This window comes from Megalops cyprinoides, chromosome 2, assembly GCF_013368585.1.
Source record: "Megalops cyprinoides isolate fMegCyp1 chromosome 2, fMegCyp1.pri, whole genome shotgun sequence".
In the NCBI taxonomy this organism is placed as follows: Eukaryota; Metazoa; Chordata; class Actinopteri; order Elopiformes; family Megalopidae; genus Megalops; species Megalops cyprinoides.
Window position 1 is genome coordinate 45,082,060 of NC_050584.1, and position 27,897 is coordinate 45,109,956.

The 27,897-nt window shown below is 45.6% G+C and overlaps 1 protein-coding gene across 1 annotated transcript in view; it reads left to right on the forward strand.

Moving 5' to 3' along the window:
• LOC118773304 (ephrin-A2-like) overlaps positions 1-27,422 on the forward strand; it is a 104,360-nt gene extending 76,938 nt beyond the window's left edge. The window contains exons 2-4 of the mRNA XM_036522175.1: positions 19,152-19,444; positions 23,754-23,819; positions 26,744-27,422. Of these exons, the coding sequence (XP_036378068.1) occupies positions 19,152-19,444; positions 23,754-23,819; positions 26,744-26,868 (484 nt within the window). The 3' untranslated portion in view covers positions 26,869-27,422. The remainder of the gene's footprint in view (positions 1-19,151; positions 19,445-23,753; positions 23,820-26,743) is intronic.
• The last annotated feature ends 475 nt before the right edge of the window (positions 27,423-27,897 follow it).

Consider the following 27,897-nt stretch of genomic DNA (forward strand, 5'->3'; position numbering starts at 1 on the left):
ATTTACACCAGAAGTAAACACACAAGTGCTGGAAAGCATTAAAAGATGCAAAGGAATTCAAATCAGGATACGTTCTTGTGCTCGAGCGGGAGCGGTTTATTTGTTCTGCTTTCCACAGCCTCTCTTTGTTTGATTTCACCCCTAAAGAAGCTGTTTCTTGTTTCTCTCTCTGCACCGAGGTTTTATCTTTGTGCTGTGTTTGTGTACTGGGGTATTCAGCGCTGTGTGTGCGGCTTAAGCATAGCGGCACAGAGAGAGAGTGGTCCTTTCAGATAGGGCCCTTTTATCCCTTCCTAAAACACAGAAAGACACTGTTGCGGCTCTGTTGCGTTTCCATCGCTGCATTTAATCAACGTTTCCGTTTTTTCGGTTGGGTTTTACCAACAAACTAATTGTATCACCGTCGTTCCTTCTACAATATGTTAACAGAGGGAACTCCTCCTCGTGCAGCTCTGAAGCTCTCAACCTTGCTGATGTGATTCGGGGTCGCCAGCTCTGATATGGCAGTATGACAGTACAGTATTCTGTCTTGAGCCTGTCTGATGTGGAGGACCATGGCCTCTGTTTCACACCAGTAGTGTCATACCACTACCCCATACCTCCCCCCCTCCCTACCCCTGGAAGCCAATTAGAGATCTATGTACTGTCCATTACTGGTAAGTGAAAAATTATGTTCTACTTTGCATGTGTCAGTTGTCTGAGTTCACTTTCTTGCTTCCTAAGCATGCCAGGTGTCAGGCTCGGTTTCCCATGAGCTCCCTTAGATTGGGCAGATGCATGGGTGGACATGACAATGCTGCTCTTCCCTGGATTTCTGGAACTCCAGAAATATCGCACTCCTGTGGCAGTGGGGGTTTGTGAGCCCTAATGCTGGTAGTGGACAGACACCTGCCCCTGCTGAGGGGTCAGAGTGAAAGCTACAGGTTTGTCTGTTGGGAGCAGTAGTCCAGAGATTTATCGCGGTCCCAAACAAGACAGTAATTTTGCCTCCAGCTGCTCCGGATGAGGTCATCTTAGCTGTCGGCTATGCAGGGCCCCCAGCAAGACGAACGTGAAACCCTCTTAATTCAGCTCAACCTTCCACCCTCATCAAAATTACCAGCTCGTTAGGCCAGCCACTGAGACCAATCAATACAACCATTAACCGAGTGCAGCAAATGAATGAATTTAACTGGCCTTGACTGCCCAGCACTGCTGCTTTCAGAAGCGTACCTGTCTTCCTCTCTCCCCTACTCCCTTTTGTATTTTATTATTAATTTTATTAAGTGAAAACACTTAAATTAGTGACTTAGTGACATCACCACCATCTTAATTCCTCCATAGTAAGTATGACATCATTGTGACATCTTGTGGCTCGATATGTATTTTGGGGTATCTCAAATAATATGTCCCACTGGCTGTTGCTGAATAACATAGAATTAAAGGAAGCTGTTCTTAAGAGCAACAAGCAGATACTGATGAATAAAATGCATATATATTTTATATTTGCACACACACACACACACACACACACACACACACACACACACACACACACACACAGACACACACACATACACAATCACACCTTTCCAGCCCTCTCAATCACTTTAACCTTCTACCTTCCAAATAGCTGTCAGAGCAAGAGCAGAGCCCTCACATGAATGTCTTTGATTAGGCAGGGTTCCCCCCTCTTTTATTTTAATTAGCTAATTCCACATTACATGAGAGTGAGGGGAAAAGAAAGGAAAAAAGGCCTTTTTAAAAACCGCAGTGCTTGCAAACCTCATTAACACACTTCAAAAGGACATATAAAAAATTAATAAGGGAGCAACAGTTTGGGTAAATTAAATAATTTAGTTGCTGTGCTCATCCACAATCCCCTAAGATTCTATTAACAGCAGAGAAGAAATTCTCTTTTTTATATGCCCCTTCTTACACATTGTAGTTTACGCATTGTCTTTTTTATTGGGATGCTGTAAGCTTTGTGCATTTTTTGTGTGAGCAGTAGTGGCAGTAGGAGGGGCGAGGGTGGAGAGGGTTGTTCTCTGAGAGGCATGGCCAAAGCCAGAAACAGAACAGAATCTGTGTGGTCACGTGGAGTGGGGCAGGGCAGGGCCAGATTAGAGAGAGTGTGCAGCGGTGGGGAGGAGTCCCACCGCTCTGATTGACAGTGAGGCGTTCATTCTTCTGTGCGTTTGTGTGTGAAAGGAAACCCAGGAGGCCGGCGAGCAGACAGCCGTGGTGAGTGCCACAGACCCAGTGGCTTAACGGGAGCGCATAATCCCTGATTGATGTTAATGAGCGCATTGATTGTGCTGAGGTTTTTGGGCGTGGGGTGTTGTGTTGTTGTGTTTTGGCCTGAACCTCCCGCAACCTGACCCGCCATAGCGGAACGGCCCCCACAATAGGACTATTGGAGGGATAGGGCCCGGGCCCTGGCATTGTGGCCGGGGCTATAACAAATGGGGACAGAGGGAAGGGCGGGGAAGGGAGCCAGGTTGATGGATTTTTGACAGACTGCAAAGTACAGCAGCCTGACTCTTGACAAGCCTCTGTAGACCAGAACCCCCGCCCTCTTTGTCTTCCTTCACTTCTGTGACAAAGAGGGGAGGAGTGTCAGGTTCCAGCCGAGGCCTGTGGGCAAAACTACAAATTCTCTTTCATTCTTCTCAAAAAGAGAAAGCGGGAGACTTTTTTTTTTTTCCAAGGATACGGCTAAAAGCGCAAGCGTGCGACAGCCAATAGAAATTCATGCGAGCCAGGTGCGCGTTTGTTCGTTGTGAAAAAGGACTACAGTGGAGGAGCAGATTGAAAACGTGTCACTCAACATAATGTGAAAGTGCATTATGGAAAGTATTTAGTTACTTTAGCAATGAGAAACATGCAAAACAATGGCAGGGAACAATGATGCAATCCTGTGGTATGCCTGAGCTCTTGCACATGTGGAGCGCATATTTCTGGGAAACTAATGTAAACAGTATGCAGTCACGTTCATTATTATTATTTCAGTAAGTACTGTGCCTGATGCATAGTTTTCTTTGATCTGCAAGGAAGACGCAGGGCTTTTTGTTAATTCAACATTGCAAGTGGTATATTACATCAGATGGCTTCCTGGGTCGTGCATACTGTGTCTCATCTGTGGAAATTGTTTTGATTTGTCTGGTATGATTAGATCTACTTTATTCTTTTTTTTTGCTTTCTTTCAGAATCGTATTATTAGTTAAGTCCCATTATCCAGTTCTTCATTGTCCAAACCTGTTGGTATTTCTACCGTAGGCTTCTAATGTAAACTGAGCTATCGTTACAATGAAGTATGCATTACAGGGTTGAGCGCGGGTTTCTGTAGTCCTCTGTAGTGTCAACTGGGGAACAGACAGAAGCTGCTCTAGATGGGAGAAAAAAAAGAAGAAAAAAGCCTGGCGTTGCCTCTGAAATATTTAACCCAAACTAATTGGAGAGCACTTCCCATTTCAGGATTCCTCAACCTCTGAAAAAGCAAGACCAGATCAAAGGCTTCTGTACTTGCCCTCGGGAGACTGATGAGAGGGAGAGAGCGAAATAGTGAGAAAGAGGGGGCGAAGGGGGAAAGCGAGGCGAGAGGGAGGTAGCACGCAGAGAATTGGGGATGACGAGTGGTGGGGCGGATGGATGTGAGGGATACGGAGGAGGCGCTAGGGCGAGGGCTGGCAGGAGCGGAAAGGAGGAGGGAACAGAGCAGATTAGATTTTGCAGCAGCACGGCACCAGCTACGGCGGCGCACAGAAGCAGAACGAAGCGCGGTGATGAGCGGAGTGTGTTTGTCTGAGTCCATATTCCTCTCCCCCCGTTCGCTCTCCTCATTACTGGAGCCGTTTTTATTCACTCGCTCACAGCTGGTCGTTCTCTCAGAGTACCATTGGGGGGGGGTCAGGGGTCACTGTTATGCCCGCTCTGTGACTTGTTGGAACCTCCCCCTCCGTAAAGAGGAATTTCTTCCAAGTTGGAAGGCAGGGGAGACCTGTGTTTTTTGAGCTATTTTGAAAAGGGCCTCTAGCTGCCTCGGCGTTCCGCTCGAGCCTCCGGTCCTTCCGGATGCCCCCTTCCTGTCTCAAATCCCTACCCCAGGCCACCCTCCCGACGTGATGTTTTTTCCATCAACATTTTGTGATTGACAGCTTTTGCTCATTTCATAATCTGGCCTGACCGCCCTCCCTTCTCTCTCCCACTCCACTCCAGTCAATTAAAAATCAATACAATGCTCATCTCTAATCTGCCTCCTGTGGTCCTTTGATCCACGCCTCATTAGAAGCAGGCTGGATCTACCTTTCCTGCCAGAAAAACAGCACAGTGGTGCTACAGCACTTGTACTTCCCCCCTCCTCATGCTCCCCTGCTTGTCTTACTCACAAACAGCTCCACTGCTGCCCTACTCAAAGCAGAAATTACATTTCATTGTAATGTATTTGTGAATTTTCATTTAAAGCATTAAAAACGTGGCCACTGCCTGACTCCATCCACAGCCAGCTGGATAGTTTGTGTGACCTTTGTTAGTTCAGCGGCCCCGCAGCCGAAGGGCGACAAGTTCAGTCCCCCCGCTGAATCATAGCAAAGGCTTTAAACATGGTGCTGTTTTCTTCTCTTTGCGTCACTCAGCACTCAGCAATAAAGAGATGGGTCAGTGTATAAGGGCGCAGCGATGGGCAGGTGCGTGTCCTCGTGTCCTTGTTCATCTCGCTCTAGTGAGCTAAAGCCACAGCAGTGCGGAGGATGACCTGGTGAGACAGGGCACGCCTGGAGCCCAGGGAGCAGGTGTGCTCAGGTTCCTCCTGAGCTGATTTTCTGTGACAAATGATGGGAAAACGGAAGAGACACGTCTGGTGTGGGAGTCTGGAGGCGATCTTTCATTCTTTTTTTTTTTCTTCTAGGTGCAAAATTAGGGTACCACTGAGCTGTGCATTTCCCTCAAGGAGGCATTTATTTCCAGATCTATTTAGGGGTTAAGGTTCAGTCAGAGAAAAAAAAAGAGTTTAGACCAATCTACACTTCCTGTGTGGGGAAATAGTGCTCTTACCCCCCCCCCCCCCATTCTCACCCTTTCTGGGGGCTCAGCAGCAGACGGATACTGTGGAGTGCCCTCTGTCATTGGACCCTTTTAATGCTCCGTATGTGCACCTGCCTCCATGTTTTTGCTGGCTGCTTTACTGCACTGTAGAAAGTAAAGTTTGTTTTAACTATGTAGCACTATCTCATTTTCACAGGAATTATTTTAAATTGCCAGTGCTAGCTTAGTAGAGGCAGGTGGAGCATTAAAATTGGAGCTAATTATTAGCATTTCACAGCTGTACATTATTCATGTCCTTTCAGGCATCCTGTTGCGGTTCTGTTTGGTGGGCATGCTTGCGCATGTGCTGCCGGTCCTTTTTCCAGGCACACTGTCTGCAGAAGGCCCCGACATTGTGCCTCGTCACGGGGGCAGATTGAGATGTTTGAAAGAATGGGACGTCACCCAACAGTGTATTAAAAATGAGCTGGGGGAAGGAAAAAAAAAAAGTGTTAAAGTTGGAGCAGTGACTTCTTAATGAGGCTCAGTGTGTGGACGGAGCAGGGAGGCTGACTCATGCAGACTGGACCTGGCACACAGTGCACCATGTGAGTGGCTGTCTCCTGTGGCTGCCTCTACCCATCCACATGATTCAGCTCCGCTGCCAAACATGCTGCTTTTGTTGCTTATCTAACGGCACACAGAGCCGCTTTCTTCTCCCTCAGTGCCAGGGACCTGGGAAAAAAAAAGGAAAACAACACAAACCTGTAATAAAAACGGGAAACAGAACTGTGGTTGTCACTGTATTACTGATTTTTTTTTGTCCATTATGAAAGAATATTTCTTAATTGTATCCCAGTATCTCTGTGTGTGCTGGTAACCTCACCATGTTAGCTACACCTCTAACATAGCTGTTGCCATCCCTATTTGCCCCCATGTGGCCCCATTGCCCTATGATAGATTGAGCTGTCCATGGAAAGCGCACTAGCCACTTCCAGGCTGAAACAAGGCATGTAACAGCAGCTGTCTTGATTCAGCAAGAAGAGACACTTCATTAAATCCAATCAGGAGGGGAGAGGGAATGAGAGATAGGGAGAGAGAGCTTTATTGAGAGTTAAGTGAGAGAGGAGCTTTTTTGAAGCACTTCAGCCATATGGAGTGTAATTTGCTGTTGTTTTGTATTTGGTACATGCTTCAGCCTGTTTGGCCATCACTCCATCTCAACACTCATAGATTGATCACTTTGGTTGCGGTACTGACATTCGGTGGATTGAGGAGGTCATTCTGGCATTACAGTTATGATATGGAAAAAGAAAGGAAAAAGTTTTCAGTATATTAAAAGATTCTTGGCTCTAAAATGAAGACAGAGGGAAATGCATCAGCATATTCAGTGTTTTCATAATTTTTTCTGCATTTATACATGTCTAAGGGTAAAATCTTTGAGAAGGTGGAGACCAGCTTGCGCTGAGCTCAGAGTGACAGTCGGTTCGATCTGAGAAAGCCAACAGATGGAGTGCTTTGGTACTGTCAGGGCAATTAGAGCACATTTCAACTCATTGCTGATATTGACTGCAGCCAGTCATAACCTTTATAGCTGCAGGGGACAGAAAAATGAACATGGCCAGGACAGAGGTGGAATTGGTGCAATCCAGCGTCTGGCAGTGAAGCGAAAGAGCACGGCCTCCTGGTGCTGGAGCAGCACTGCCCGGTAATGAAGAGCGCAGTAATTATGGTAAACCCGGCTGGCACGGAGGACTGAGCCGCAGTCAGGAGAGAATCCCCCACGTCCCCTTGCTGCTACGTGTAGATGGCTGATAAGTGGAGGTCAGAGGCTGCGCTGTGCCGATCCCTGAGCTGAGAATGAATGGCCTCATTGAGAGCTTGTTATTGAGATTGGAGCGGCGTGAGTATTTTAACCCTTGTCATTAATTTGTCGCTGCTGCAGCTAGGGGGAAGCAGGGGCTCCAGGGTTTTCAGTACTGGCTAATAACCGCGCAGCAGGGAAATGGAGTGTCTCGCGCCCATGACCCCACAGCCCCACATGGCTGTGCCCTTGTCTCTCCTTGATTAACACAGCGGCTAAACGCCACCCCCCTTCCTTCCATCGCCTCCAGCCCCCTACCCCCCCGGTCCTTTGCAGACCGTCCAGATCGATGGTCCAATCACGACTGTCTCTCTGCAGTGCGGACTGTGAGGGCTGAGGGTCGCGACCTCCCATTGATCCACTCAGCAGGACCCGTCTGGCCTGGTGATGGATTCCGTCCCGCGGCCCGGCCTGACGATTCCGTCAGAGCCATAGATTCATCTTAAAACATCAGGTTTCCGGCCTGCCACATTGGCCCCCAGCTTGTCCCAGTGCTCTCTGCATATGCAGTATCAGGGTCAATTAAGCATCACTTTAACTCTTCTGATCACCTTGGATCTGAATATAACGTGGTAAGATGCAGTGCGCTGCAAACAAGCTCTGCAAAGTACATATGAGGAAGGGGTATAAATTATGTTTATAACTATTTATAGTTCATTGATTAACATTTTAACGTTGTAATAGCTGGTCATCTTGCAGATCTTGTCACTTAAGTGTACATCGGTCACTTATTTCATTATACTTTTTATCTCAACAGATTTCAGCATATATTTGATTTTCTGGTCTTAATGTCTGACCTTTAGAATGTATTCCCAGAGTCCTTTCAGTAAATAGAGCAAACAGTATGTAGCATTTAGAATGTAATTTGACTGCACTGTTGCTTTGTGTAGGTACTTCAAACAGAAGTTCACCAGGAGTTCACATGAGGTCAGGGGTAATTGGAGACTGTAAAAGTGTGTGTTCAGGGTACATGCCGTATCAAGCACTGAACAATCAGCTCCAGCTAAATTAGGGTAGAGATCTAACAAAACAAAAATCTAACTTTAGCTAACATCCCTTGAGCACGAACTAGTCCACTCATGTGAAATGTTCAATTTCCACTGGTGGCAGAGCTGCACATGAACAGGCATGAGATTAGACTGTGGACGGTTGGTTTCTCTGCAGGCCTGACCCCTAAACTAGACTGTGAATTGAAGCAGGACTGGGAGGTGGATGAGGATGGACAGGGTGTTCATTGCCTTGGTGTAAAGCTGCTTAACCCTTGAATGGACTGGGTTCAGGCAGGGGGTGGAGAGCTGCTACAAGGGATACTCACTGCTACCGTTCCTGCTAAACATCGAAAATTACCAGTGAAGGAAAGATCTGAGAGCCAGGGGCAGCGACTCCAAGGCTGTTGTTAAGATGAGGTAGAATGGCTGCAGTTAGCTTGCTGTTTTCCTCTTCCTCTTTTTTTTTGTTCCTGTTCTGTCAGTGCCGCATGTCCCCCTTCGCGCGATATTGCGAGAGAGGTCCTCTTTGATCAGGCACATCTTTGATTCTCCGGCCCCCTGGAGCTGCGGATGCAACCAGGGGAGAGGGCAGGACTGTGGCAGACGGTGCTGCTGGGCTGACGGTCAGGGCCGAGGCACTGCCGCCACCTCTCCCAGCTCTTTGGCTTTTTAACGAAGCCAGGAGAAACGATCATCCCGCCTAATTGATTACTGGGCCTCTCAGAGCTGGGGAGGGGTCACCATAAAGAGCTGTGATTAAAGTCTGTAGAAGCCATGTCTTGATTAAAAATGCGTCACCTCTGTTCAGGCACTTCTTACTGTGCCCAAAAAGAAGGGACTGTCATACATCAGAAAATCTCAATATTGCTGACAGGGACGCGTGTGTCTCAGATATGGCCAGGAAACCATAATCCCGTGAAAACCAACATAATACCCGATGCGTTTCTTTGAGAATTCTGTCATCCCGTCACTATAGGAGAGAGTCCCAGACAGATACCTGACAAGGGTTCGTTGGGGGGAGAGCCTGGGAAATGTGCAGTAGGAGCAGCTTGAGTTACCTGTGCGTTGTAGCTGTCAGCCCAGGGGGGCCGGGCCATTCCGCCACTGTCTGCTGCCCCCGTGGGCGGTTGAGACACACCACCCCGGCCGCCACAATAGGATCCAGTTTCCAGGCCCCCACTGGCTGATGCAGGCAGCAGATAACTTTGTCCCTCTGCTTGTATCTTTTATCTCACATCTGGGAGCCATGCCTGGGAGCTTTGCACTGACAACACAGCCTCCATTGTCCTTACCCTTGTCAAGACAAGGATCCAGTTTCGGGCGGAGCGGGCGGTCCTCAAACATTACAACCTCCCCCCCTCCCCCCAACCTCCTCCCCTCCACTCTCCACTGACAATCCCCACCTGGGTGCACAGCATCACCTATGACAACCATCACCTGACGTGGTGGGCGGGATCTGACCCGCATTCACAGGCAGCTCGCCCAACTTCTTGCAGTGGTTCGGCTGTAGGGGGAGAGAAGAATGGCCTACGATGACAGTATATGTTCTCTGCTAGTCAAACTACAGAGATTTCATGACCAGGACCTGTGGAACTCTGGAATTGAGAAATACATTTTTAATCTCTTTTCCTGCCAATGTGCCCCCATGCCTTTAACATTATCAGCACAGTGTGATGCCTGTTGATAATGTATTAGATAGTGGCAAACATCAGATTTCTATGCCAAGATTGCTTTTGTTACAGCATGTGTGTTCTGCAGCAAAATTAGGATCTGCAGAGTCACTCTTTATCATTCACTAACAAATTGCAGTCTGTGTACCACCATTTTTTTGTGTTTCAACATCCCATCCTGGAGCTTCAGCTACAAATAGTCTCACATTTAACATCCTGGTCTTATTGGTGGTGCCTCAACAAATATTGATAGCAATTCATCAAAATGCAATTGTAAGAGTGAAAATCCCCACCCTATATATGATCCGTATGGCAAATTGACTAATGACACAGAAGCATCCCCAGTTTGTTGAAATATATAATTTAATCAATACGTCCAACTCTGCGCTCAGATTGCACCATAAATCACAGAACAGCAAGCAGGGTGCTGCAAGCTACCTGTTTGCTGACGGTCACAAGATCTGGGAGAAACTGTGATATCTCCTCTATTCATGAGGCAAAATCACAGCTTCCTGACGTGCCTCAGAGAAGCATCAGTCTTTCTATACAAATGTGGCTTTAGGAAGTGTTAACTGACCACCAGTTCTCTGTTCAGTACTTGTCTAGTGCCGTTTCATTGAACATTCTGTGAGGTGGCTGCTTCGGTAGCCATTTGTTTTGTGTGACATTTTGTGTCATTTAGGATTGGCCATAGATGTCATCTGTTTTCTAAGACAAGAATAGCACATGCTGGCATCCAAAAAGGATCTCATGCTCTTATGTTTAAGTGTTTACTAAGGTGAAACATTGCTGGACTCATATAAAATAATGTTAATTGTATGACAAGGGCCTCATCTGAGACACGTGAATTGTTACAGTGGGTGAATAATTGTTTCAGTTTTGTAAGTAATATCACCACTCATCAAGTGTCCTATATATGGTTCCTTTGAGAGATAGGGCAGCCACCACAGAGATTGCTTGCTTGAAACATTTCTCTGTTTAAATTTTTCCAACACTTTTGGGAGCATCACTTGCAAGTTTGTATAATTTCTTGTGATCGGTTTCCCACCCATTGATTTCACACTTTAGAGTTTAAATCCATTTGAGGTCCCCTGAGCTACGGAATTTGTATGTACAGAGAACAGCCTAAACAAAGAGATATTAGCAAAGCATTATGCTGTCTTAGCACTGGTCAAAACTGTAGCTGTGTGAAGCATGCTGTGTGCATAGAGACATAGCAAGGATTGTGGGCTTTGAGTTTGGGAGCAGAGAAGGAAAATGACTGTGCTCTCAAAATGAATTCCCTTTATACAACAGGGAAATGGAAGGGTAGAAAATGCCTGTGGAAGTTTTGAAGATCCCCAACTGAATTCAGAATGGCGGTGAATGCTGTACGGGCATTATGGCAGAAACAGATAGGTGTAGTGCTCTTTGCTGGGAATATGGAAGTTTTGGAAGCCATCTTCACGAGTGTAATGGAGTGCAAGCCAAAGAGAGCACAGCAGGTTGACCAGAGACAAAATGCAAGAAACTGCAGTGAGCATCATCCTAGCCCTGGCCACTGAACTGTGCTACTTCACTAATACTATTACTCAGCACTTTGCTAATGGTGTTAAAAAAGATGGAAATGACACGCCAAAGAGAGCAGTGGAAAGGGGGGAATTCACTTAGCTCTGGAGTGCATGGCATCATTATTATTTTAATTTTTTACTTTTATGCTTTTTCCCCCTTATGGAGCAAAGAGCCCACAGAAACCCGAGATGAAAAACGGAATTGGTTAGCGGGGCTTGCAGATCCCTCGGAGGGGCTTCATGTGATGTTTGTTTCCTATTCCATAGTGGGGTTTTTTTTGTGTTAACCTAATGATCGCCTCTGTGAATTCCCATTTTGCAGTGACTAATGCATGACCTAACTTTGCTGGTGGAGAACTGTTTGCCGGGGGCGGTGTCTTCCACATGTCTGGCAGCAAGGTGTGTATAATATAGGTGGGCAAGTAAAATGGTGTCCTGAAGTGTGGCTGCACTGTGCACAGTGAGATATCTGCACAACCCCCCGGCAGAAAATCTGGAGACAAGGTGTACTCTGTTGTCTTTTTCCTCTGTAATCTACTTAATCTGCTAAATTGCCATGAAATGCTCAACTTTGTAAAACACGAAAATAAGTAAATGCATATGGCATGGCTTGGGAAATTCTAATATGGTTTTGAACCTTTTCAATGTATTGTTTCTTTTGTAGTGGAACTGTGCCATGTCATGCATATAAATATTTTCAGAAATCTATACGTGTTTTGACAAATTAAAAGGAAAAAAAGAACTCCCCTGAGTACGTGATTAATCAAGATCAAGGACATGTTTCCACCATTAGTCAAACTGTGGTCTACTCAGAGCAGAGACGTGTTTTTGCAATTTGCCAATAGTCAAAACTCATTTTGTGGGTTTGCCTCTAAATTCCCTACTTACACAGTTTATGAATTGCAAGGCATTTGTCTGTATCAACAATTTCTTTTGTATGTCATGTCTATAAAATCTCCAGGCAATATTATCGGTAACAATGAAAAAGGCATGCACATGTTAGTCAAGCCTATCATATCAAAAAACAAAAATCAAAAAGATATCAAAAACAGGGTGGGTCCGCCAACATTTCCTCACTTGCTTGTGTAGCCTACCCCTCTCTCTGTTTTTATGCCAAACTTTGCTTCCCTTTTCAGCCCAATCTTGCTGTAGATTTTTATCATAACTCATGTTTTTTCCTATGCCACCACGAGAGGAATATCTGATCACTTATACATGCACAAATGAAGCTGGCTAATATTACCTTGCTTGACCTAACACAGCCTGCTTGGTTTTATCGTTAAAAAATCATTAATGTTTTTGTTAGGTGTCCCCTGTTGGTATCACAGCTTGCGTAATATCATGCTTTCTACCAGTGTTCATTAGTATAATCCATTTTTCTGCCAGCTTTTTATGCTTTTTTTCCCTTTAAACAACCCTATTTTGGGAATACCAATTGCTCCTTAGGTTTGTCTGACTGTGACAACCTGCAGCCGTGCACGAGCTGAAAGACGATGAATACAGGCCTCTGTTACTCTTGCACACAGCCAATGGCTCTTTTTCATATTTTTACAAGTTACACAGTGCACCACAGGGAAGTGGGAGCCAATTGAAGGATAGATGCTGCTCCACTGATGTCATCAGAGCGACATGGAAGTGCCTGACAACCCGCAAGGTGCCTGAGAGGAGCAAGATGAGGAAACTCGGCCATTGTCAGCTGTCATGGCCGTAGGGCTCAGTCTGCACTTGAGATGAATGCCTTTGTCGATTGAACCACCTAGGGCCCCCTGGCAACTTTTTTGATAGGATCAGTACCATTTGGAAGCCTTTGCAAGAACATCCTTTAAAGGACCATTGTATTCTGGGAAAATATTCTTTGAAATCCTAGTTGTGATGTAGTAGAGGTTCTTAAATGTCTTTCCTTTTTGTAATCAACTTTTTATTGATTTTTCACATGTGTGTGTGTGTGTGGGGGGGGGGGGTTATGAAAGACAATTCTCCTTTGCACCAATAAATCAGGAATTAGCAGAATTGGCAAATAATTTTGCATGTATGCAATCTACCATCTGTTCTAATACATGTTCTGTATTCGATTTTAGATATAAACGAGTTTCGCATATTAAGTCTTGTGGTGCAGTACATGCTTATAGGGATGGTCTTTACCTGTACAGTTCAGCTGTTCAGATGTGAGTAGAGGAGGGATTTAGCAGTTGTATCTCTGAGCTTTATCAGCAGGCAGTACAAAAGCAGTAGACATTGTGGAAATACCGAATAACTCTGAGAGTAATTTATCACTGCTCTGCCAATACCCATCGGCTTTCATTTGTACACCACCTGCAAGTAACATTCCTGCGTGTGTGTGTCCTCTTACCTTCTCTTTCAATTATTCACAACTGTGGAAGGTATTGATGAAACCCGCTCCGTGAGAAGAACAGACTCATAGGCTTGAAAGGCATGGATTACAATTGCCAGTTAAATTCTGCTTAGCGCTAAATCACCTGTGTTTCGGCAGAGATGCAGAGGGGGGTGAGACATGAAATGAATGTGTGTGTTCCTGCCCCCTGTGAAGGTGTGTGCTCAAGCATTTCCAATTAGTCTCCAACCCTCCTTTGTTTCACAGACCACTCCCAACTTGTAAAATGCAGTCACAGATGTGCTGTAGTTTCTTGCAGTGTTTTTGTTGTTATTGCTGTTGCTGCTGTTGTTACGGCGTGAGGTTTGGGAGAAAATAAATAGTTTGATATCAAAAGCGGTATAATTATTCCCCACTTTTTTTTGGAAAGCCCTAGTAAAAAAATGTCTCCCTGGTTTCTCAACAGACACCAGCAGGTAATTTGAACAAGTCTTCCTCCAACCAAATAATTTAGAAACAAAGACTCGTTTCATGTGCAATTAGCACCCCGTCATTCAGGTTTTAATCAGAGATTTGTCACACAAGTGCAGGAGAATGGAAACGTGAAAGGGAAGACGGTGCTCTTTTTTCAGCTTTTGAATGTTAAACGAACTATTTCATGGCAATATTTGTGTGGCTTGAAAAATAAATTGCCTTCGTGAATGTCCTCTTCAGATCTCACCACCTGTTCGTGTCATGAAAAGGCACTCAGCTGCAGCTTTTTTCTGGCCTCGCGTATTAATGTAAAGTAGAGCATAACCCAGCACCACAGTCAGTAGCCTCTCAAGGCCTTGTTTTCATTGTGCGGTGGTTATATTTTCAAGTACTGTATGTGTTTTGGTGATATATTTCCAGACCACAACGCAAATTGATGTAAAAAGTGAGAGAGTTCAGAGAGTCTGGATATCAGTACTCTCAACAAACCTGCTGCAGGTTAATAATAATCAGCATAGTAAGGAAAGTCTCAATTGCAATTAATACAGGGTCAGTGTGGGATGACTAGATTTCCACTCTGTTTTATGCTTGTCCAGTGATCACCCAATAAGAGACAAGGAAAAAATACCCAGTTCTTTCATCTCTCCGCAGTCATGGGCATTCCCTCCCCGAGGGCTTCGTTCAGCGATTTTGTTGTTTGTTTTGTTTTGTTTTTCAGTTGATTTTTTTTTTTTTTTATTGACCAAACATCAACCGGAGGTTAAGTTTATGTAAACGCCCTGATAGGAAAATTGTTCACGCGGAGTTGAAATAACAAGGCGAATTTGCTTGGATACAGGGGGGTGGGGAACTGGGGGTCCCTGCGTCTGTTTGACACAAAGAACAATAAACACGTTCCACATGGGGAGAGGTGGCCTCCAGATGAGGCTGTCCAACTAACACATGGAAATGGCTTCCAGACAGACCAACACACAATGAGTTCTTCTCACATGCTGCTCCCCTACACAATCCTGTTCTCTCTCTTCATTCTTTCAGTTTCAGCCAAGGGGGAGAGCTGGCTTGCCTGGGAAGACGCCCCACATGTCCTGCGTTAATTCACTTGAAAAGTTAAATTAAAAAATGCAAGTTACCTGAACTTTTCAGTGATATTTCTTGAATAGAGAAATTTTCACTTATACAGAACCCCATGGACATGTGGAACAAAAAAATCAAATTGAAGTGTTTGACAGGTCCATGTCAAGTTATCCTCTGGAGTTGTTTGTTACAAGTGTACTTTTCCCAGGTCATCGGTTAATTGCAGAATAAATTCCCCCGTTTGTTTTGACCATGTGTCAGCATTACCAAATTAAAAAACGAGGTGGGGTGGGGGCGTGGGGGTATAAAAGGTGACATATCCAACACTGGGGCGCAGGCAACCTCTGACATATTTTAACATTTGCCTGAAGCCAGAGATGTAAACGGACGAGCCTGCCTTTAAGTTTACTCTGGAATTCCTTGTACAATGACAGTGATGAACACAGCGCTCTGTAACCACATCGGGATCCAGGGGGGCACATGTTGTCTGCAGGGAAGTGAGGCTCCCCCTTGACTGAGAGAGCTCTATGCTCACAGGGCAGGGACGGGGGGAGAGTAATGTTCTCCCCGGTCCCCCTGGACGCTGCACAGTGATTTATTCCACCTCGATGGTGGTTTATCTTGTAAAGTGTGTTGCACAGACAAACAACCAGCTGGAGTCCTGTGTTGGAGGGCAGAGCAGGTGGTGTGGAGAGAGCGGGCCTCCTCTGGGTGGGGTGCGCTGACCGCGCTGACATGCACACACAGGGATTCCTGGGAAAAGAGAGAGAAAGAGAGAGAGAGAGAGAGGGAAAAAAAAACATGTGCTCTCTCATGCAGCTCCACTCTCCGCTCCCCCATTCTCCAGGTGTCGGACAGATTCGAACATTCGGCTGGGTTTGCGCCTTGTTTATAAAGAGGTTTGCACTTCCCGAGTCATGCCGGATCGTTAAGCCGGAGGATTTGCTGTATAATTCCTAATGGCAGACAGCCGGCCGTTTCCAACGGAGGAAGAACGCTGAACGGTGTTATAATTCACCGATTCCATCCCATCAGATTTGCTTGTTTGGTTTTGACATCTTGCTTTGCAGATGCTTCCTGCACTGGCTTCAAATGCAGAGAGCGTCACGGACAAACATTTACCCCATGAAGAAATAAAGGGAAGCGCTGAACCATATTTCAGGCCCGGCGCGCACTGACAAGACAGTAAATCAGTGGTCTTCAAAATACTGGGAAGTCCACGGAAGTTTAAAAGTTCACCCGTAAATCACCCATCTATAAACAATCACAGTGCAAACAGTTTGCCTGATTAATTAAGGTGCTGTGGCGAGCTGAGCCACTCCAGAGAGTTTATTTGTCCTGAAGTCCTCTGCAACTTTCAAGGACCAGGATCCCTTTCATTTCCCAGGTTTAATCACTTTGTGAGCTTTATTGATCAATCAACAGCACGTGCTGGTGGTCTTCAGCAACCGGCGTTTTATCTGGGTGGTGGCGATGCCGGACCCAGTGATAAGGGTTGTGTTTGGAGCCCTCAGTGGAGAGGGGGGGTGTGAGCAGCACTGTCATGCTGAAGCATCAGGGTGGAAACTGTCTCATCTCAGACCACCGGTTACAGTGTGAGGGATGATATTTCATTTGCAGCTCATGGCGTCTGGGGAAATGGAAAGGAAGAGATCACTGTAGATGCAGGGGCCTCCACGGCAGGGTAGGGGCGGAGATGGAACAGGAGAGGGGATGGGTGGGGTGTGTGATTGATTGCAGACCTCACATATTTGCATGCATTAGCTTTTCTAAATACACTTGGCTTGTTTATTGACACCTTGTTCCTCCGCCGTCCTTTTCCTCCTCAGAACCCACCCCCACCACCACCACCTCCACCACCAAAACACAGCAGTGTCTCACAAGGTCATTTTTTACAACATGTTACAGGTCGCAGTCAGAAGACGCATACATTGCTGCGTCAAGCTGTTCAGCAATCTCCTTAAGCCATAATGGTATACAGCAAAGACAGAAAAAGGGAATTCAGCAGAATTCAGTGGTGCTGATTTATTGAATCGTAATGTACAATTGTAATGTAAAAATGAGATGTTCCAAGCCACTGCACGTGAGGAAACGATGTGCTGTGTCTGTTAAAGAGTTCCTGACATGGTCCACCTCAGAAATATTCCACTTAATTTGTTGGTCTTGCCAAGATTGGCCACTATTTTAGTGACATTTTATGGGCCTCTAGAAGTCTTGCTGGCGTAAGAGTTGTTTAAACTGCAACAGCATGCAAATTTAACACAAAAGGGAAACTAACAAAATTTTGAAAAAAAAAAATTCCTACCCTTGTGCCCTCTCTGCTCTCTCAGATCAGTGTTCTGTTACTGACACAAAATATGAGCTTTTCCACTCTGCCAACAAAATAATAGGGAATGCTCCCAAACGAAATGGGATGAAGTTTTCTTTTCTGAAAGAGGATAATCTCGGGCGCCAGCATTGGGCCAATTTATATTTTATTTAGGTCCTTTTTCTGTGCAGTGGCGTTGGGGTGCAGAGATGGGAGAAGACAGCGATGGCGCTCGCAGAATGAGTGGTTTTAAGTGCAGGCATGGTGGAAGGAGACAAAAGTGGCACGCTGAAAAGGAGAAAACAGCCGAACCGAGCGAGGATTGATCTCTGCACTACAGCGATAAGGGGGGGAGGAGGAGGTGTCTGGAGAGGATCCCCCAGCGGCAGCTGGGGCCCGGCTCAGCCCCCTGACAGTAATTCCACACCCAGATTAGCTGTCATCTGATGCCGCGCCTGCCTTCAAACCCCACACAGTGCCCCATACCCCCTGCCCCCTGTTCTCGCCCTTTCACACAACAGAAAAGCCGGAAGGGGTCTTTGCGTTCTTGTAAACATAACCTGCGAGGGCCAAATACAGTAGGTGGCCTTGTCCTCGTCCGGAGGCTTTTTATGGAACCGTTCCATGGGTAGTTTCATTTATTTATGGGCCGTCATTCATGGTGCATTTTTTAACATATAGAGATGTGTAGCAACAGTGGACACATAATGCTGCCTTGTAAGACGCCAGCAAAAAGGAATTCTCTCTGTGTCTTTGACTGTGTGCACTTGTCTTCGAAACATTAGCCATACCCACACCACAATTCTATGTGACAGACATGAAGCACTCTCTCCTACACCCCAGCTGTTCACAAATAGCCATCAATTTTGTTGTACCATGTTGTTGTGGCTATTGATATTTATTTCATATTTTTGTTTTGCATTGCATATTTAAATACACATTTTTTCCACAGACATAGGCTAACCATGTTAAAGGAGGAGCAGGTGTTGGGAACAAACCATTTTAGATCTCTCAGTTGTAGCCGTCACATTTCATTCGACTAATGCGCGCAAGGTGGAAGAGATAAAAATGGTACAAGTGGAAGGAACAGGACTTGTCACTTTTCCAGGTCTGGGTGAGAAACGGTGTAAAAATATAATGCATGCAGTGTGCCGAGATCAAGAATACGTTTTAGGAGGAACCCGCGTATATGAGCACAATCATCTTGCCACCATGCACTGGGACAGTGTTCAGCTGGCCCATGTTATGAGTTAATAGCCATTGCAGCAGCTCCTGTAAACCTCATGCACTCCTGGGGATTCTGCAGTGGGCAGATCTATGCCACCATGCAGGTGCTCAATTTGTGTCTAAATTGCCCCGACCAGCAAACTCATTTCACCGGAGCTGGGTGAGAGCCAGACCCTGTGAAACCACTTAATGAAGCTGCTCTCACTCTGTGAACTCCTGTCAATCTCCCCTTGTCCTGCTCCACATTCTAGTTCAGTCGCTTCAGTATCCACAGAGCATCAGCGGCTCTGCCTTACTTTTTCTTCATGTCTGTGTTAGGACCGTGTGCACTGAATATCTACTGTATGGATGATATAAGGAATGACAGTGGACAGTGTGCCGGGGCTGCGCGTTTCACTGGTTGTCTTGGGGGGATAAAAAGCCTTTGCACACAGAGACTGTGTGTTTGAACCAAAGAGAGTGTTCTGGAAGCTTATTTACAGGGATCCTGAGAGGTCTCGTTCAAGTCCGCGGATCGATCAGCAGCTCGGCAGTCAAAACACACGCTGGGCCTCTCGTTCCTCCCCAAACATGTCACTCAGCATTTGCCATCTTTGTGTTTCTGTGCCCTCCCGCCACCTCTCTAACAGCATGCTCTCTGTGTCCGTTTGGCCCCTCTGCAGGTTCCTGCGTGGAGAGTACACAGTAGAGGTGAGCATCAATGACTACCTGGACATCTACTGCCCGCACTACGAGGACCCCCTGCCCCAGGAGCGCATGGAGCGCTACATCCTCTTCATGGTTAACTACGACGGCTACACCACCTGCGACCACCGCATGAAGGGGTTCAAGCGCTGGGAGTGCAACCGGCCTCAGAGCCCTAACGGACCCCTCAAGTTCTCTGAGAAGTTCCAGCTCTTCACCCCCTTCTCGCTTGGGTTCGAGTTCCGTCCAGGCCACGAGTACTACTACATCTGTGAGTACCCACAATCGTCCCTCCACTGGTCCACACCCTGCTCCAGACACCATTGCGCATGTCCATTTGCATTAAGTAATGGTACTCATCCTAGAGAACGCATTTTTGCTCCCTCTTGGTTGAAGAGGGGCGATTTGGAAAGCAGCAAGAATATGCAGGTCTTTTATTTGCTTGGTTTTTTGTAGGAAAATCCAAACATTGTGTGTGGAGAGTGGGAGAGTAAGCCACAGTATCAGTTTGGGTTTGATTAATAGGCTTTACTCCGCAGTTCCATTTGGCACTTGAGACACTCCCACGTTCAGGCAAAAAAAAAAAAAAAAAAAAACAGAAGCTCTTCAAAGTATAATCCATTCTACAGAACCCTCCAAAACATGTATGAATTGTGCAGAATCACACATCTCAGCATGTTGAAGGATATTTCATGAATAAAACAATAAGCAGTAGTGGATGGATCAAAAATATGTCATTTGCTGTAATTTTTCATTTCATTTTTTTCTCCTTCTTGGCGTGAAACATAGAGAGCCATGAGTCCTTTGTTAACACATCCACCCTGCCCTCCAAAAAAAAAACACAAAAGAGCCTCCGCACTCACTGACTGGTGCTTGGTACTTTATTCAGTGGAGAAAACACAGTGTATATGAGTGAATTAGTAAAACTTCCAGCAAGTTGGAGTAACAGCACCCACCACCTGTGCGTGTAGCTTCTACTGTCGGGAGCATGGCGGGAGCCGTGCTCTCCCCAGAGAGTGGTGCTCTTTTAGCTAAACTCAGGAGGGCACTGCTTTTGGCATTCTACTGCAAGCCACTTCAATATGTCAAGTGTTAGAAGTCTGAGGTGCCTGGAACTAATCACAGATCTCGGGGACAGATGAGAGGAGAACAGGGCCAAAATGCTTATCTCTGGCTCCTTGGCAGCTCCTGTGTGTGTGTGTGTGCGCGCGCGCGTGTGTGTGTATACAAGTGACCTGCCGTCCTTTGTCTTGAGGACGGTGCATCCCATCTCTTTCCCCTTGATGAAAATGTCAATTTGTCAAATGGCAAGCATGTCATTAGCTGGGTGCTTAGCTTCACAGGGTGAGATCGGTGCAAAACCAGTTAGCGGCGCCCTCATGCGGAACGCACCAAATTATGCTGATTGGCCAAATCATATTTAGCAGAGGGAACCTGATGGAGGCAATTGTGTCCTCCTGGCTTTGCATTCATTATTACTACTTTTTTGTGTTTTAACAACCAAAATCCATTAACCTCAAAGAGTTTTTCGCAGGGTGTGTTTTTTTTACCCAGACAGCCCTGACATTTTTTCCCCTGGATGCTCCACGCCCACTGTCTCAAGGTCGCAGCGCACAATACTCCCCATTTCAGGTTGTTGGATTTTTTTTTTTTTGCCCTCCTCTGTATTTCCACGCGCATGATGGGAGTGAATTTGCCAGGGCGCATCTGTCCCTGTTTTGCTAATGGCCCTGTGAAAGGTGTCCTTTGGCCTGATAAAAAGGTCTCCCGCTGGGCTGAGGCAGGAGAGGGCTCGGGGCGGCCTGCCGGATGCATTAATGAGGCAATTTCAGCTCTTTTTTGTTTTTCCCTTTTCCTCCCCTTTTTTTGCACTGTTTTCAGGAAAGTTTAGAGAAATTGAGGGGGGGGGGGGGGGGGGAGTTCAGAGAAAACCGAATAAGGCTTTTCATCTTAAATGAATACAGCTCATTAACTGGGTCGGTGTGACTCCCTCTCCCCTGTCCCTACGTTGCTAGGATATCACCGTTCAGCTGACAGCGTAGGAGCAGACATGACACCATCCCACTGAGTGACACATGACACGTGAGTCTTCAGCAGCACAAATGAAAGTGACACATACAGGATGTTTAAAAAAAAACACAGTTTCTTAGGAGATTGGAAATGAAATTCCTAGTCTGTAAACTGTAAGTGAATCAAGCATATTCTTGCACAGGAAGTGGTTTTGACATTTGTTCATTCATAGACGCTCACTGCCATCTGTTGTTGGGAAGGCCGAACACTTGTGTTTGTGAACTGACAAACAAGGCCATTATTCTTCCTCTAAACATTCTAATAAAAAAGAAACAATGTCATGCCTCGCATTTTACCCTCTCCATCAAACACACTACTTCCTTCAAAACAACTGGGGAGGGCCATGCTTGGCATTTCAGCGCATCGGCACGTCACCTGCTTGACAACAAGTGTGTTTCCAGTCGTTCTGCATCCCTCCACTATTTTATTGAGACAGCAATGTATAAGCAGTGTATAAAGTGCATATTTTAGATCCCTTTTCTGTGACTGGGAAGTCTCAGGGAGTCACAAGAGCAGAGGCAGAGGACTGCAGCTTAGGGCGGTAATGTGACAAGTCCCCCATGTGGACAATGCTGGGAGCCTTTGCTCCTTCACAGACAAGGGCCCAGGGAAGGAGTCTGCAGGGACCACGCTTCTGTTAGCATGGCAGCATGTCTCCTTGGCCAGTTGGAGGAATCCCGCCTCATCACTCCAGTGTCTATGGACACTAATGCCTTTTTTTTTATACGGGGCACGTATTTAAATGCTGATAGTCTTTGGGCTGACAGAAAGGTTACTTAGGCTGGGAAAAAGATGAGGGCAACAGAATGCTCCTCTAACCAGCAGGGTGTTGAGCAACTTATTATGCACGCCGGGGCGTTGTCAGTCCAGAAAGGAGGAGAAGAGGAAGATGGAGAAGAGGAAACAAAAAGAAAAGAGAGTTCAAAGTTAGCATTCAGCGTTGGCGATTCTTCCCTGTCCTGAGCTGTTTTTAATGCACTCCGCCCCGTAGCTCCCAGTCAGACCCTGCATTGTTTGGCCTTTTGTCCCAGACAGCAGCCAGGGCTGGGAAGCAGTTTGCCCTGCTATTCAGGGCTCTTTTTTTCTCTCCTCCCTCAGAAGATTGTTTGGCTACTACCAATATTGTAGCTGTCACAGCCCCTGGGGTGTTGGGGCAAGGGGGATACTGGAGAAGGATGGATATGCGGGGTTATAAGGGGAGAGGGGGCCTGGATCGGTTATCTGCTGACAAAAGAGCGTGTCCATCACCCCTCTCTGACGCCACTCCCAGCTTCCCGCTTTGATTGATTGGTGGTAATAGCATTATGACAGCCTCTTCTGCACAGATGCTGCCAGTTGATTTTAGGTCTGCCCCCATGCTGAGTCTTTGGCTCGATGGGGAGTCCCACCAGGGGGTGATGGGAAAAGTGGGGGTGCAAGGGTGTGAACATACGAAGGCTTACAGTCACCTCCAATGTGGTGATAATGGTGTGTCTGCATGTGTATGTATGCACATGTTGAGTGTGTGTATGTGTGTGTGTGTGTGTGTTTGTGTCTCACTAGTTTTGTTGCATTGTACATCTTTTTATTTTATCTTGACATTGTTGCGCACACACCTTATTGCCAAATTGCTTCCATTCCAAAAGGGAGCACTTGTTAAAAAGCCCATTACTGGGAAGACTATCATTAGCAAACAGGCTTTTATGTGCCTGTTTTGTATTTGCAGCAGCAAAGTGCCTTGTTACTTTATGGATCAGAAAAAAATAACAAAACAATGCACCACAGTGAAATTATGATTAAGCTTCCATTAGGGTAAAAAAGCAATCCTTGAGTCAAAAGTGCTCTTTGTTTTTTTTTCAAGGTTAAGAATAAAGCTCTATTAATGGAGACATTTTCCATCCACTACTTTCCTCCCTGTAATGTTATTACCATTTCAGAGGTGGATTGAATTAGCTTTTCTTCATGGTGCCATATGGTGTGTGAGTGTGCTTGGTGACTTGGACCATGGAGTGGTGGAGTTCTGTTCTTTGCACTCCAGTCACAGTACAGCCTGCAAAGTGATTAGCGACGTGAACATTTCCGCAGAGCACCTGGTCAGCGCCCGTTCCAGCTCGGGTGGTAGTGTCAGAGGACCGGGCCTGATCATCATGGGTGACTGGGTTGGAACCTAGAGGGCAGAGAGGAGAGGGGGGGGGGGGGGGTTGGGGGGGTGTGGCTCTAATACAGGCTTTGAGTCCATGTAGCTGTGGAGTCACACTGACAGATTAATATCTCAAAGTATGGAATGCAGAAGTGCCTGCATAGGGTTCATGGATCTCATATCTTCCATTTCAAAGAATCCAAATGCAGACCACGACAACTGTAAATAAAAAGCAATCATACTATCTTTCCTATGTCTGTTTATAGTAGTGGTACTCACTGTGAAAAGTCATGTCTGTCATCACTCATGAAGCATTCTGTTTTAGAACCACAGTGTCTCAGAATGCCATTGTGTTTAAAAGCTCTTTAAAATCTTCCCCTTTTCTTCCCAGCTTCTCCTCACCCCAACCTTGTCGGGAAGCCTTGCTTGAAGCTGAAGGTGTATGTCAAGCCTACAAGTAAGTCATTGCCTAATTGCCTTCTGCACATGGAGGGCAGACTAACTCATCATGTTGCACTGATTGCAGTTGTTTCAGAAATCATTGCCAAAATATCCTTGTTACAGGATCTGTAACCTGTGACCCTTAACTGACCCAAACCTAGGATCGCAGAAATAGAACAGGCATACCTGCATGCCATGTTTCCATGCTACACAAGCCAGTGCTGTTGTTGATATATGAAGCAAACCCCCCATTCTGTCACTGTCTGCGCTCTGCACGCCATGAACATACAAAGGTCTCTTCAGGAGCAAGGCAACGCAACTCATTACAGGAGCACAGACTTCCCAGATGGACAGCACAAATAGAAGTAGATAATGCCGCCCTCAGGGCGCATTGGGGAGGAAATTATTCATCTGTAAGTGGCCAGATAAAATCAAAACTTTTGACCTACCAACTAATCATAAAGTCTAAACCAAGATGCCGGGTTCCCACAGGGGCAAAAACAAAGCCTCTCTTACATGAAGAAGCCACTAGTAGCAGGACTGGCATTTGTGAATTAAATGGGGGGGGGTTAAGGCTTATTTAACCCCAGTCCCGTATAAGCAATTGTATGTGTTGTGCTCTTATCCAAAGCCTTGACATTTCTCACTTGGCTTTTTGCGGCTGCTGTTATATTGGACTGTGAGTCACAGGAGATGCACATTATACATTTGAGAAACTAAGCTAAGGTAAAACAAGGGAAAAATGATAAATGATCTGCTCCCTCGCTCCTCTGTTTTGACTTTACATTTTATGGTATGATTTGCATTGTGGTTGTATTTGTTTATACATTTATTTTTTTTGTTCATTCATTCAGGTTTCCACACTCTATAATGAGGTTGACAATGGAAAACTTGCTTAGGGCAGAAATGAAACAGTAATCATCCTCCAGCTGTAGTTTCTGTGCAGCTCAGACAAGCTGCTCACTAATTTCAAGCTATTTGTACAAAACCTGTAGAGAAAAGGAATGTATTAAACTGCCTTCACAGTTCAGATGACTGTGTCAATATTTAGAACAGTGTCATTTGCAGAATAATATCCCCAAGCCTTATTCCAGTGCTATTTATTTCCTATATGGGCTGGCTGACTGATTGTGTCATCCCATTATCTCTGTATAATTATGAATAAATATGACTAGCACTGAAAACATCAATTCCACAGAACAGTTAAGACAATCACATGTAAATTGAAATTTATTTATTCCTCCCAAGTAGAGATGCATATTTCGTAGGTTCTCAATGATCTGTTTACTGAAGTACCAAAGAAAAATCGACTTGATATGGTTCTTCATGTGAATCCTAATGCATTCCGCTCTGCGCTGTAATTTCATCATTAAGGACTTATTGTTTAAACTCTAGTGAGATGTAATTTAGATTGATATGTTAATAGTACTTTGTGTGATGTCTTGGACCACTTCAGCTCGGCTTTTATGAATAGTTTCGAGATTGACCCACGTGCCGTAAAAAGGCATTAATTGATGGATAGATTAAAAATGTAAATTTTAATTGTGATTTAGGACTCTGGGGCTTTATTTAAAGCATAAACCCTAGAGAGAGAATGTCAAATAAAATCATGCAAGTTCCTTTTCTGCCAAGACTGATTTTTAAATAAACGTGGAATGTTCTCAATGGACCTTACAATTAAATATCATAGAGCTTAGTTATTGTAATCAGTTTATTATCATTTAATTAAGATACAACTATGAAGCATCAGAAAAAAGTGTCTCAAGGTGACTCCGATGGGACAGATAATGGCCAAATCCATCCACCCCTAAGACTCATACACTGAATTGTACAGTGGTTTAAAAGCCACCATCTGAAACATAGCTGCAGTACGTGCAGATCCTTAAAACATATTTCTAGTCCAAACAAATAATCTGATCGGCTTTCTCACTCATTGAGTAGTTGGAGGGGAACACATTTAACGGATTCCACAATGTATTTAGGATTTATGAGATTTCAGGGTGTGTTCGGCCAGCAGATTGATTTCAGTTTTCCCTCTCTTCAGGGTGTAAACTCTGTGGGATTTTGATTGTGAAACACACATATATATATATATATATATATATATATATATATATATGTGTGTGTGTGTGTGTGTGTGTGTGTATGTTTACAACTGGGGCATGGTAAAGAATGTGAGTCTGTCTGTTAGGGGCTTTATTATACATAACAACTTGATCTGCCCCCTTTTCAGCTCTGTCCAAGCCATTACCATAATTCTCCCTCCCAAAGTCTGGTATGTGACTGTTTATTTTCATGCTCACAGTGAGGTCTAAAATCCTAATCTTGTTTGGGAGACAGGGGTTAACCTTGGCTGTCCCAGACCCCCTTCTTAATGTCTTTTGGAAATGGAAACAGTCTAGTCTGAGACTGTTGTCCTAAAAAAAGTCTGTTTAAAACATTGAGGGGGGTGGGGATCTAAAATCAGAGGCTAATTTGTGGGATGGCTAATGGACATACCCATGTGTACTGGAGGAGTGAGATGGAGGTAATGTAACTGACAGAGAGGACAAGGTTTGGACATCGCGTTCAGCCGTGTCTCAGGGCAGCTGGCTTCATCAGATCAGGCTCTCTCGCGGAGTGCTGTCATCTGACAGTGGCTGTTCTCCCTCTGATCTCATCTTCGCAGTAAATATCACAGCGAAGCTGAGAGGCGTTAACAACTCAGCACCACTTCAATAAGTTTCTGCGCAGGATTGGCTGAAATGGTGTCAGAAGCTTCAACTTTTTTTTCTTTTCCTTTTCCACCCTGCCATTGATCCAATCGTTTTAATTTTACCTGCCGCAAAGTTACATTATGATAGCGTGATTCATTAAGGAGCCTGTGACGCATTCCTCTAACGCTTGTGTGCCACTGGTGCTCTCTCCCTCTCTTTTCCTGTCTGTCTGTCTGTGTCTCAGATGACTCTGTGTACGAGTCCCCGGAGCCCTTCCTGACAGATGACAGCACAGGCGGCTGCTGTGTGGCTGCCCCATGCCTCTCGCTCATGCTGGCCATGCTGCTGATGCTGCTGGCCTCCTCATAGCATCGTTGCCCTATAACCCCCCCTCCCCCCCTCTATGGCCCCTGCACTGCGCCCTCCCACCCGCTCTGCCTCCCCCCTTCCTCCCGCCTTGGGGACATCCCTCCAGTCACCCTCACTCCACAGCAAGCCCACACTGCTCATACTCACCAGAGCCCTGCCGCCAGACTGCTGATGCTGATGCTCCCGTCGACCTCCAACCTCCACACGCAGCTCAACCCCAGCGGGCCATTATGGACAGCAGCCATCAGGGGCAGCGCGAGACGGCCTGTTGAAGACGCTCCCCACATCCCTGCTCTCGCGTTTTTGATGGATAGCTGTGCAGTGCAGCTAGAAGAAATTATCGATTTCAGAGCCCCACCCAACACACTCCATATAGCCTGTGTTTTATTCCTTTGAATCCTCTCCACTTCTACTCCTCTGAAGGCCCTCTCTCGTGAGCACCTTCTTTTCATTTTAGTTTTTAAAGTTGTCATTCATTTCAGTCTTGGACTGTGTCCACACGTACAACAGTGTTCTGTAATTGTGTGTTGTACCTTTACTTTTCAGCAGTCACTGTGCAGGCAGGTACTTTCTCTCTCTCTCTCTCTCTCTCTCTATATATATATATATATATATATATATATATATAAAAATTCATGTTCCTGTCTGCCACAGTCCTATTACATTAACCATTCAGAGTACAAGAGGCATTTCTCTGTAAATCTGCCAAAGACACCATTCAAGTTTTCCTTTTTTACTGTGGGTGGGGGAAGCGTCAGGCATTGGACAGTAATCATACGCAGCCGGAGAGCTCTGTGTAAAACTGCTGAATCAACGCAAGGGGGGGTCTCAAAACCGAAAGGACAATGATGTTGTTTTTTTTAATAATAATCTTTTTTCACAAAAAGAATGTTTAGTAAAAAAGCAAATGAACATATAAAAATTGCCTTTTTTCACTGGTGCTGAAAAAGATATGAATCTACTGGTCAGAAGCAACAGCGCTGAGTGGAAGGAGAGGATCCCATGGTGATGAAGTATTTTGTGAATTAC